This window comes from Physeter macrocephalus, chromosome 6 (assembly GCF_002837175.3).
Source record: "Physeter macrocephalus isolate SW-GA chromosome 6, ASM283717v5, whole genome shotgun sequence".
Lineage (NCBI taxonomy): Eukaryota > Metazoa > Chordata > Mammalia > Artiodactyla > Physeteridae > Physeter > Physeter macrocephalus.
Genome location: NC_041219.1, coordinates 37,892,055 through 37,905,373, shown reverse-complemented (window position 1 = coordinate 37,905,373; position 13,319 = coordinate 37,892,055). Strand labels below are relative to the sequence as shown.

Genomic DNA, 13,319 nt, shown 5'->3' with positions numbered 1-13,319 from the left:
GAGCCGTGGCCGCTGAGCCTGCGCGCCCGGAGCCTGTGCTCCGCAACGGGAGAGGCCACAACAGAGGGAGGCCCGCATACCACAAAAAAAAAAAAAAAAAAAAAAAAAAGATTTAATGACTATTTTCCTAAATTGTAGTGCTGATAATTATAAGTTTAAATATCTTCCTAAAAAGTAGAAGGGGGGAAGGTCTGCTCTCAGAAAAGTATCATATACAGTTCCAGTGACAAAAATTGTAAATGGTTAGGGTATGTAAAGAAGAATATTTCCTTCTGAATGTAACTGTTTCTTTAACACTTAAAGATTATTGCTTGTTCACAATATCACTTCACTTCACCGTGATTATGTATACCGTTGGTTTTTTTTTTTTTTGGCCACTCCACATAGCACATGGGATTCGCCGACCAGGGATCGAACACGTGCTCCCTGCAGTGGGAGCGTGGAGTCTTAACCACTGGACCGCCAGGGAAGTCTATACCTTTTATCAATACTTTCGTCAAAAGATTTTAAAATTGTATTCATGATTCTCCATGTCAAAAGCCTCAGTCACTTAAAAATGCATAGCAAATTCAATTTATTTTAAACATTTAAAAAACTTAATCTGATATTGAGGAGTCATAGAAAGATATTTGATCTTTGTTCCCCATTCCTGGCACAGAGCTTCTAGAACCCTTGGAATTTCCTGAGAGATAGGGGTGATAGGAGCCTCTTTCATTCCAATGAGGAGACTCTTGGCAGCCCCTAGACAGCTTCAGGACGGGAGCTGGTCGCCAGAAAAGGCAAGGCTTGATTAGAAGCTTGGAACTTTCAGCCCCATTCCCTGTCCTCCTGGGAAAAGAGAGGGGCTGGAGATTCAGTTAATCAGCAATGGCCAATGATTTGAACAGTCATGCCTATGTAGTGAAACCTCCATAAAAACCCCTATAAGGACAGGGTTCAGAGAGCTTCTGAGTTGAACACATCCATGTGCCAGGAGGGGGCGGCCCTCAACTCCATGGAGACAGAGACCCCTGCCCCTGAGACCCTTAACATGTCCTCTGTACCTCTTCATTTGGCTGTTCATTTGTGTCCTTTATAAGAAACTGGTATGTTTAAACCAGTAAGGAAAGTGCCTTCCTGAACTCTGTGAGGCATTCTAGCAAACTGTCAAATCTGAGGAGGGGGCCTGTGAGAACCCCCAAATTTGCTGCCAAGTCAGATGGCAATGCAAGTAATCTGGGGACCTGATCCTTGCTACTGGCATCGGAGGTGAGACCATCTCGGGGGACTGAGCCCTCAAACCTGTGGTGGCAGACACTAACTCCAGGTAGGAGCATGAGAATTGAACTGGATGGTAGGACAGCCCAGTTGGTGTCCGAGAACTGGAGAAGTGGATAGCATCTGGAGGGAATAAACCTCTCAGATATTCTTCATGTTTTATAAAAATCGGGTACCCCCTGAACAAACTTGAAATGCTTTATGAATCACACCAAGATTAAATTGTGCTGTATTTGCTTCAGCAAATAATTATTTACACTCCAGGTATAGTTTGTAAACTATATTTTCTTATTTTATCCCATTCCCAGAACAAGTGCAGAAAAAGCCTTGTGTATTAGTTCCACAGGGCTGCTGTAACAAATCACCACTAGTTGGGTGACTTAAATCAACAGAAATACGTGCTCTCAGAATTCTGGAGGCCAGAAGTACAAAATCAAGGTGTCAGGAGTTCCCAACTCCCTACAGAGGCTCCGGGGAAGAATCCGTTCTAGGCCTCTTAGCATCTGGTGGCAGTAGGTCCTCCTTGGCATTCTTTGGCTTGTGGCCACATAGTGCGTTCTCCGTTTTACACCTGTCCTCACACCACCTTCTCTCTGTATCTCTGTCTTCTCCTTGTCTGTCTCTTATACGGAAACTTATCACTGGATTTAGGGCCTACCCAGACAATCTAGGATGATGTCCTCATCTCAAAATTCTTCATTTAATTATACCTGCAAAGACCCTTTTTCCAAACAAGATAACATTCACACATTCCAGGGATTAGGATGTGAACATATCTTTTTAGAGGTCACCATTCAACCCGCTACACCTTCTCATCCCTGGCCTCCTCCACCTCTCCAAAAAAGAGAAATTCCCTTTTGAAAAGAAATACATAGCAAAATTAATCTTGGGGGGGAATTAAGTTTAATATGACATATCATACATTCTGCAAACACAGACAAAATTTTATTCCTTGTGCATGAGAAAGCCAGCTGCAAGATACTACATCAGTTCAGTGATATTAAGTAGATATTTATAACATCTTGGTTCCTATAGACAGATGTTCCTTTGCAATCTAATCAGTCTTATAAGTTAAAAAGATTGAGCTGTACTGCCCAGTATGTTTTCAATATTGTTCAGAGTCATACATTTATTGTTATGAGTTTCCTTACATGTGCCAAATTCTAATACAAAGAAAATATTTATCTCTTTTAAAAGGTCACATACATCTGTACATTAGAGAATACAGTCTATTAATGCCTTTTTCATCACTGTTCTCTATGCACTTTATAGCTTTCATGTAACATACTGGAAATAGTCACAAGTAAATGAATTGCTAAATTACATATTAAATCATGTCTCTTTGTTCAGACTGAGTAGTGATAATTTAAACACACACACCAAAAAATAAAATTATGTATATGAAGAATTTCTAAAAGGTACTAAAGATTTACAAATCACTCTTCTTTCAGCATAAATAATCAGAAATATAAATGATTATGGCTCGCATGGGAAATAATAAAAATATGCAGAAACATTTTACTCTTTATTTGTTTTATAAAAGAAAAACATCCCTCTGAGAACTGTATAAACATAACTACAGAAAAATAAACAGAGTTCCCCCTAATTTTGACAGCTTGCTACGTCTCCTCTGACCCATAATAGTTCTAAAACTATGTCATAGTCTCAATTTGGCCCAAAGAAGGAGAACAACAGCTCTTTAGTTCATCTAAAGCAGTGTTTATTTTTTAATAAGCCAATAAGAGATACAGATTCATAAGTCATTTCTTCAGTAATGGAGAAAAAAATTCAGGTCAACGTGTCCTAGAAATATAATTTTTTTAAGTATGGTTGCCTTACAATATTATACTTCAGGTGTAGAAGATAGGATTCAATATTTTTATAGATTATGCACCAAACTTATTAAAATATTATTGACTATATCCCTTGTGCTGTACCTTACATCCCTGTGACTTACTTATTTTATAATTGGTAGTTCGTACCTCTTAATGCCCTTCATCTATTTCACCCGTAACTCCACCCCCAACCCCTGGCAGCCACTAGTTTGTTTTCTGTATCTGTGAATCTGTTTCTGTTTTGTTATAGTTATTCATTTGTTTCATTTTTTTAGATTCAACATGTAAGTGATAACATAGAGTATTTGTCATTTTCTGTCTGACTTATTTTACTTAGCATAATACCCTCTAGGTCCATCCATGTTACTGCAAATAAAATTATGTTAATGAACGTTGAAGCTCTTACAGAAAATCTCTTTGCTTACAGGTTGTCCTTGCTGAGTAGCTACGCTTTCAGCAGGTAAAAATTAATAAATAAAGGTAGCCATATAAGTACAGACATAAAGTAGCACATTGACAATTAGCTGCTATAATTTAAGCCATGTCTAGATTGAGCTGTAAGTGGCTCATGGCAGAACTTGGGTAATTCACTTGAGTCACCTTCGTGAACCATTCCATATGGTTGCAACATCGATTCTGGGGAGTTGGAACAAGTGAACCTCCTGATTCTGCTGCATCAGTGGTAACTGTCTGAGCAGAGGCGTTTCCACACCCCTCATCATTCACATCACGTCAAACGCGGTACACCCAAGAGTGTATGGATCGCCTGCACCCTCTTACCTTCCTTTAGAGGAAGTAACATCTCTTTCCAGTCGCCCAGGCTTTAACAGTTTGGGTTCATTTTTCCTTCTCCCTTCCCCTTCCTCCCTCACATGCAGCCCACCATCCTCAGCTTGGCTGGCTTCCAGGGGTCCCTGACATCAATACCTCCAACACACACTGACGGCCCTCTCACTTCACTCACTCCTGACAAGAGCGTTAAATTATGTCACTCTACATGCTCGCTCTTTCCTTCTATACCAGTCATGAATGTCTTTCCCTATATTAATAATAAATAGCATACTGAGTACTTATATGAGGCACTGCTCTAAGCACTTTACATATATTAACTCATTTAATCTTGAGTAGGTTCTATAACTACTCTCCCATTTTACAGCTGAGGAAACTAAGGTACAGACAGTTTAAGCAAGTGGCCCAAGGTCATGCAGCTGATAAATGATGAAAGCAGGATTCAAACTAGGATTTTTTGGCTCCAGTGCCTCCTCTCAATTCTGAGGCCTTCCTGCCTCTCTGTCCTCCTCACTCCCATCCTAACTGTTCTTACTTCCGACACCCTGCAACCAACATGAACTACTAACCCAGTCAGGCCAGACTTCTCACTGCCCTGAAATGCAAGGAACCCATTTCTGTCCCTATGTTTTCATACTGCTCTAAAAATGCCCTCCCTTCCGTTTTCTGCTTATTCAAATCCTACCTATTCTTCAAAGTCAAATCGAGTCCCACCTCCTCCAAGCAGGCTTCCCTGATTGCTTATGGTTTTATTTCATTCCCTCCAGTGTTACATCAGTCACAGGGTACATGATGAAAATTTAGGACTCAATTTTACACCTTCTTTCTTTCCCCAATATAGTTATTCATTCAACAAAAGAAAAAATTTTAAGACCCTAAAAATTCCATTGAAAGTTTGGATATTGGTCTAGAGGCTGAGGGTCCAGCTGTGAACAAGATGTGCGAGGCTCTCATGAGGGCTACCTTTGGGGATGGGGAACAAAAAAGACAATAAATAAATTAACAAAATATCAGCTCTCCAGCAAAGAGTGTTTCAAACAGATAGAAAACAAGAATGAGTTCAGCATAAAGAACAGAAAGAAGGATGCTGGGGCTGGGACCTAAGTGAGCTGGGGGGAAGTAGCACAAGATATTAATGACTTCTTTGATGATATCAGCAAAATTTTATGTTATTTCCCCCCCACATGGCCTGGACTAATGCTGAGCACGGTGGAAGAATTTTAATACTACCAAACCATTTACAGATGTAGATTAAGGCCGGACCATACAGCTACAGCAAAAGAAGAGAATGCAATTACCTATCTAATTGAGGATAAGAAGATAACTAACCTAAGTAATTGGAACCAAAAGAATTAGAGTAACTCCCTGGGTACACTGATAAAATAGGATAAAGAATTGTTAAATTCCTCCTCCATGCCTCCTCAGACTATTAGTATATAAATAACAGAAGAACCATTATAGAAACATTCTAGTAATAAGCTAAGTTATGGTCAGATAACTGCCAGTTACACATCTCTGGTAAAAAACCTACAACTCACCAATTCAATCAACTACCATGAGCAGAACACTTCTGAAATGACTCTGCTCTGCAAAAAGCTTCTACAGCCTGCAAAATAGCCTGCATCGAAATAGGCTCTTGCAGATATTTGGAACCGTCCAAACTTTGAAGGGATTTTCTGGTTCACGTAAAATAGGATTTTCTGGTTTACATTACAGACTTGCTCAACAATCTACATGTATGACTGTATACAGGAAACGACTGACCTGTTGTGGATCATCAGTTCAAATGCAAGGGTGTTCATGTCTCGGCCTAATTAGAGAATACATTCAAGGAAAAACAAACGGATAGAGAATCTGATTGCTGAGTGAGAGAGTGGTGGGGACGGAGAGCAGAGAAAAACACACAGAAAGCAAAAGCTCCCTGCACTATAGCAAACGCAACTCCTTAAAAATGGACTCTTTATAAGTCAGAAAGATAAATACCATATGCTATCACTTATATGTGGAATCTAAAATATGACACAAATGAACCTACCTATGAGACAGAAACAGACTCACAGACATAGAGAACAGACTTGTGGTTGCCAAGGGGGAGAGAGGGTGAGAGAGGGACGGCGTGGGCATTTGGGGTTAGCAGATGCAAACTATTATATATAGGATGGATAAACAACAAGGTCCTACTGTATAGCACAGGGAACTATATTCAATATCCTGAGATAAACCATAATGGAAAAGAATATAAAAAAGTATCTATATGTATAACTGAATCACTTTGCTGTACAGGAGAAATTAACAAAATGTTATAAATCTACTATACTTCAATTTTTTAAAATGGACTCTTTAACCCAGATGTTTCTCTACAGTTTAGGGTCTAGACTCTACATTATGCAGGAAAAATGTACTGAATCTTCAATGAATGGCAAATACAAGAAGTCCTTGTATAATTCTAGGTTGGGAAAAATCAAATTCCTACATCGAGAGGGTGATCTTATTAAAACATTAAAATGGAGAGAGAGCTTGTGTAAGCAGAATGATTCTCATGATCCCATCTACACTGAAGCACTGATAGCTTGACTCCTCCCCAAAGACTTCTCCGATTAAACTAGCATCTTATTCAACATCTCCTGGGCATTTGGACGTTCGATGTATATTCTACTACACTTTGCTTTGCAATTGTTCTCAAATGGTTAATCTTCCTACCTAGACAGTCAGCTTCTTAAGAGGGGGAAAGTTTGATTTCATTCTACAATCATGCCTTGCTGGCTGCCCCTACCCTTGCCCTAACATTTCCTAAAAGAGTACAAAGCTTTGCACATAGAGGTGGACTCTGTACAAGCTTAGAGTTAGAAATCTACTATAAAGGAAATCTAACCTGAATTATCTAGGGACTGAATGATCTGATTCCTTCCGGCCATTTGACCATTGTACTGCATTTTAGTTTTTCCACATGTTGGACATACAGAATCAAATTTACTCAAGTACACCACTAAATATCAATTTGTCATAGAAACCAATTTCACCAGACAAAAGCCAAGAAAAGCAGTTGTCCAAATAGCTCAGGGAAAAGAGAAACGATTATCTGGTTTTACCTGAATTACTTAGGTAGTAAAACAGGGCTTACAATGGAGATTTCAGGTTGGGGGCATTATTATAAAGTGCAAATGCATCCTCTGAAAGTAGATTTGCCATGTTCTTATAGAAAAATATTCAAGGAAAACCATTTCACCTTCAACATGGTATTTTCTACTACTATATAATAATTACAGTACAGAGTACTGTAGTATAATAATTACAGTACAAAAAAGTAAAATGAAATGCCCACAGTAACACAGCCAGCACAGTGCCAATGTCAAGCTTGAGCCTCACTCTCCAGACTCAAGTTCAGCAGCACCTGCCTACCATCTTTCTCTGAACTTTTTTCTTAACCTTCCATCTCTTCTCCTTTCTGAAACAGAAGTCCTACCACCAGCTGATAGAAAATTTCAAAATAACAATGAACAAATCCCGAAGCTAGCCAGCTGGACTCACTCGGAGAGAAATGTTTTGGGGGTGACTTCTCAGAAACAAGGGCAGAGCCACCAAAGAAGTGATGCAACAACTCCCAACTCAAATGTTTTCTCCTCCTTCATGTTTTACAGTCTGCCCTCGGTATATTGCTCTTCTCTGAACATACAGTAATTTTTAGCAAAGAGCGAGCTTGAGGAGAGAACAGCACGCTCTTACAGAAGCTGTCCTTCGTGAACAAAAGTGAGGCTACTCATCAAGAAGACATGCACTTGGAGTGGTTTTTTTCAATATAACTGTATTTCCCTTTACATAATAAGGGATGTGCTCCTGGGGGGAAAAAGGTCAACCAAATATTTGTAAAGAGGATTATATTTTCTCTATTTCTTACATTACCATTGCAGAGCTCCCTTATCATCATTCTGCTTTAGCAGTGGAACTCCTCCCTCTATCTCCAAACCTGACAAGCAGTTCATTAATAAACAAACATGTAAATGAAGTAAATTAGCTCCACTTTAAAGGAAATCTGTTACAAATCCTTCCTATGATTTCCTTTTTTGTGTATTGTAGTTAATGGTTCTTAACCTTTTTAAAAGTAGGGTGGGGGCTGTGGTGGCACAGTGGTTGAGAGTCCGCCTGCCGATGCAGGGGACACGGGTTCGTGCCCTGGTCCGGGAAGATCCCACATGCCGCGGAGTGGCTGGGCCCGTGCGGTCTGGGAAGATCCCACACGCCGCGGAGTGGCTAGGCCCGTGAGCCATGGCCTCGGAGCCTGTGCGTCCGGAGCCTGTGCTCCGCAACGGGAGAGGCCCCAACAGTGAGAGGCCCAAGTACCGCAAAAAAAAAAAAAAAAAAAAAAAAAAAAAAAAAGCAGGGTGAACATGCAGTGGAAGGCGTAGGGCCACAGTGCATGTTAGATTGAGAGATATACACTTGACCCTTGAACAGCGCAGGGCTTAGGGGCCTCAACCCTCCACAGAGTTGAAAATCCGAGTATAACTTATGGTCAGCCCTCCATACCCGCAGTTCCACATCCTCGGATTCAAACGACCAAAGAGCGTGTAGTACTATAGTATTTACTATTGAAAAATATCCGTGTATAAGTGGACCTGTACAGTTCAACCTCATTCTGTTCAGGAGTCAATTGTAATTCCTGGTGCAGGATATGGCCTTGACACTGTTCCAGGTTTCCACGCAGAGCTCTCTGGCCACTCTCAAGTTAGAATCCTGTCCTTTCCTTAAGGCACTAACTAAGCTAACTAACCTACGTCACTGTTACAGGAATTGAAAAATGTGTTCCCCAGTGGCTCTCTGCCTATCACAAGATTGAGAATTTAATTCGCGACGGTAAAGGTTACCTGCAAGAGATAAACTTTTCAATGAATTATTACCTGGGTTCATTCAAAGCTCTAGGACTAGAATCCCACATATTTTAGCACCTTTTCTTAAAATATTTCATTTGTGTGGTCACTGACAGCCAAAGAGGAATAACAAACTTTGCCAATTAAATGAGCAGATTTCCATATCTGATCCCATAAGTGAACATCAAAATAAACTTTAAATAAACGAAAAAGGCTTAAATTTTAAACTACATCTTCCAGGAAGTCTGGGTTAAGGGAAGTGACAGACCCAAGGTCACAAAGTCATTGACAGGGCATCCACGCCCGCCTAGGAAATACTGCAGCATCAGAGCGCTGTTCCCATTTGCTGGCTAGGATGGAATGTGGCATCTGATTGATCTCAGTTGGATGAGATATGAGTTCTTTATCCAAAAGACACCAAAATAGGTCAGCAGATATTACTCAAAACAGATCCAGACTCGTAAATCAGTAGACACTAGCTGGGTCAAAGAGAACGGTTGAATTTTGAAATAAGTCACTAGATACAAAGCCTGGCTGACTCGGGAAATCTACAGAAGACTTCCCCTGCCAATCAACAAAATGAAGAGGTGTAAACAGAACTTTCAATATTTTTTAAATGAAAAATATACGAACAGATCACAGCTAATATTAAAGCTCTGTCACACATATTCTAAAGCATCCTCAATACTGCAGGTTCTCAGAGAAATCCTACAAGCAGCCCAGCGGGTCTTAAGCATCAAGACAGACTCGAATGAATTTTTAGAGCCCTGTTTGCAGTTCTTCCCAACGCACTAGCACCCCCTTCCCCCCAAAAAAGTCCTGAATTGTTCTGCTGCACTTTTCCAGGTGCAGCCTCTGGGTTCCGAGGGGCTGGGGGCGAGGCCTGCAGGAGCGACTGCGGGACGAGGGGGAGCGGACGCCGGCCACGAGTAGGAACCCTCTCTCCCAGGAGGGTGCCGGGTCTACGCGCTGCAGGGGAGCCCCGCCGCCAGGACTCCCCGCGCTCCCTCCGCAGGATCGCTCTGCAGGCTCGCCTCGTCCCGGCGCGACCGCTCCCCGCACAGAGGGGACATGCCCTGCTTTCGGTCTTTCCAAAACAGGACAGTCTGCTCGTGTCCCGAAAATGGGGACGGGGAGAGGGGGCTGCACGCCCTCCCTGCCCGAGGTCCCTGCATCCTTCCTTCTCGCCGCCTCTCTCCTGGCCTCTCCCGCAGAGGCGGCCCTCCCTGCAGAGCTCCCCTCAGCCCCCGAGTCGCCGTCACCGCGCCCCCAGCCGCCCGCCGCGCTTACCTTGGCCCGCGCCCGCGCTGGTGGCGGTGGAGTTCCCGCAGCCCATCGCGCCGCCGTCCGGGGAAGCCGCGCTCGGAAGCTGGCAGCAGCAGATCCTGGGGGCGGAGACGGAGGCGGAGGGCGTCGCGCCCCTAGCGGGAGGCCGGCGGGAAACACGCTGGGCCGAGGAGCGCGCGGGGACCGCCCCCTCCAGCTACAGATGGGCGCAAACCTGGGCGCCGCAGGCTTGGGCGGGCCGGCACGGAAACCACAGGGCAACCCTCGCCCCCGCACCGCCCGGCTCTGGGACCCAGCAGGACCCACCCGTCACCTGGGCAACCGCGGCGCCGGCCAATCCGCAGCCTCCTGCGGGCTCCCCGGCTGGGCATTGGTCGTCGTTAAGAGGGGGCGGGAGTTTAAAGTAGGTTGGGGCGAGGGCGGGGCCGAGGGGCGTGGCCGGTGCGGGCTGGAGGGTGAGGCTGGGCAGCAGAGGATGCCCACCTGCCTGCCTTCCACATCCTCTTTGCCTTTTCTTCCTTTTCGCCACTTCCCCTCCCTGCTCCAGGATGTGGGGAGGAGAGGAAGTGTCAGGGAACAGCTGTTTTGAGCACAGTGGGCACCCAAAATATGTTACAGACTGAAGCCAACACCGAAATCCATTCCTGCTCTAACAGAAAACCAATGCAACTCTGTTCCCCCATCCACAGTTGCAACATAAGTCTTCCCCATGTTGGTCATGTTAACCTACTCGACTTTAAAATGAATATCTGCCACAATTGTGATGACCTGGATCCAGAACCTTGAGGCAGGAGATAGATGGGCCCCAGGCTGAGCAGCTGGAATCTGTCCCCTGTGGACAGATACTCCAAGATAAAGATAATGGCAGAAGCAAAGAGGAGCTGAGTTCTGCTTGGATAGAAGATAAAGAAACCACATATTTCTCATTCATTTTTTTTTTGAATTTTGTTTTATATATTTTTTATACAGCAGTTCTTATTAGTTATCCATTTTATACATATTAGTGTATATATTTCAATCCCAATCTCCCAATTTATCACACCACCACCACCAGCCCCTCATTTGTATTGCTTTTTAAGATTCCACATATAAGTGGTATCATAATATTTGTCTTTCTCTTTCTGACTTACTTCACTTAGTATGATAATCTCTGGGTTCATCCATGTTGCTGCAAATGGCATTATTTCATTCTTTTTTATGGCTGAGTAATATTCCATTGCGTGTGTGGGTACACACACTCACCCCCCCACACACATATATATATGTACCCCATCTTTATCCATTCATCTGTCGATGGGCATTTAGGTTGCTTCCATGACCTGGCTATTGTAAATAGTGCTGCAATGAACTTTGGGGTGCATGTGTCTTTTTGAATTATGGTTTTCTCTGGGTATATGCCCAGTAGTGGGATTCCTGGATCATATGGTAATTCTACTTTTAGTTTTTAAAGGAACCTCCATACTGTTCTCCATAGTGGCTGTATCAGTTTACATTCCCACCAACAGTGCAAGAGGGTTCCCTTTTCTCCACACCCTCTCCAGCATTTTTTGTTTGTACATTTTCTGATGAAGCCCATTCTAACTGGTGTGAGGTGATACCTCATTGTAGTTTTGATTTGCATTTCTCTAATAATTAGTGACGTTGAGCAGCTTCTCATGTGCTTCTTGGCCATCTGTGTGTCTTCATTGGAGAAATGTCTATTTAGGTCTTCTGCCCATTGTCGGATTCGGTTGTTTTTTCTTTGAATATTGAGCTGCATGAGCTTTTTATATATTTTGGAGATTAATCCTTTGTCCGTTGATTCATTTGCAAATATTTTCTCCCAGTCTGAGGGTTGTCTTTTCATCTTGTTTATGGTCTCCTTTGCTGTGCAAAAGCTTTGAAGTTTCATTAGGTCCCATTTGTTTATTTTTGTTTTTATTTCCATTACTCTAGGAGGTGGATCAAAAAAGATCTTGCTGTGAATTACGTCAAAGAGTGTTCTTCCTATGTTTTCCTCTAAGAGTTTTATAGTGTCCAGTCTTACATTTAGGTCTCTAATCCATTTTGAATTTACTTTTGTGTATGGTGTTAGGAAGTGTTCTAATTTCATTCTTTTACATGTAGCTGTCCAGTTTTCCCAGCACCACTTATTGAAGAGACTGTCTTTTCTCCACTGTATATCCTTGCCTACTCTGTCATAGATTAGTTGACGATAGGTGTGTGGGTTTATCTCTGGGCTTTCTATCTTGTTCCACTGATTTATATTTCTGTTTTTGTGCCAGTACCATATTGTCTTGATTACTGTAGCTTTGCAGTATAGTCTGAAGTCAGGGAGTCTGATTCCTCCAGCTCTCCTAGGTATTTTATTCTTTTTGTTGCAATGGTAAATGGGAGCGTTTCCATAATTTCTCTTTCCGATTTTTCATCATTAGTGTATAGGAATGCAAGAGATTTCTGTGCATTAATTTTGTATCCTGCAACTTTACCAAATTCATTGATTAGCTCTAGTAGTTTTCTGGTAGAGTCTTTAGGATTCTCTATGTATAGTATCATGTCATCTGCAAACAGTGACAGTTTTACTTCTTCTTTTCCAATTTGTATTCCTTTTATTTCTTTTTCTTCTCTGATTGCAGTGGCTAGGACTTCCAAAACTATGTTGATAATAGTGGTGAGAGTGGACATCCTTGTCTTGTTCCTGATCTTACAGGAAATGCTTTCAGTTTTTCACAACTGAGAATGATGTTTGCTATGGGTTTGTTGTATATGGCCTTTATTACGTTGAGTTAGGTTCCCTCTGTGCCCGCTTTCTGGAGAGTTTTTATCATAAATGGATGTTGAATTTTGTCAAAAGCTTTTTCTGCACCTATTAAGATGATCATATGGTTTTTATTCTTCAATTTGTTAATATGGTGTATCACATTGATTTGCATATATTGAAGAATCCTTGCATCCTGGGATAAATCCCACTTCATCATGGTGTATGATCCTTTTAATGTGTATCTGGATTCTGTTTGCTAGTGTTTTGTTGAGGATTTTTGCTCCTATATTCATCAGTGATAGTGGTCTGTAATTTTCTTTTTTTGTAGTATCTTTGTCTGGTTTTGGTATCAGGGTGATGGTGGCCTCATAGAATGAGTTTGGGAGTGTTCCTTCCTCTGCAATTTTTTGGGAGAGTTTGAGAAGGATGGGTGTTAGCTCTTCTCTAAATGTTTGATAGAATTCACCTGTGAAGCCATCTGGTCCTGGACTTTTGTTTGTTGGAAGATTTTAAATCATAGTTTCAATTTCATTATTTGTGATTGGT

The 13,319-nt window shown here is 42.1% G+C and overlaps 1 protein-coding gene across 1 annotated transcript in view; it reads right to left on the bottom strand.

The window, feature by feature from the left end:
* The window catches only part of C6H12orf75 (chromosome 6 C12orf75 homolog), a 39,382-nt gene extending 29,062 nt beyond the window's left edge, over nucleotides 1-10,320 (bottom strand). Inside the window, exon 1 of the mRNA XM_024127389.1 lies at nucleotides 10,037-10,320. Coding sequence (XP_023983157.1) covers nucleotides 10,037-10,082 — 46 coding nt within the window. The 5' untranslated portion in view covers nucleotides 10,083-10,320. The remainder of the gene's footprint in view (nucleotides 1-10,036) is intronic.
* Nucleotides 10,321-13,319: the final 2,999 nt, after the last annotated feature.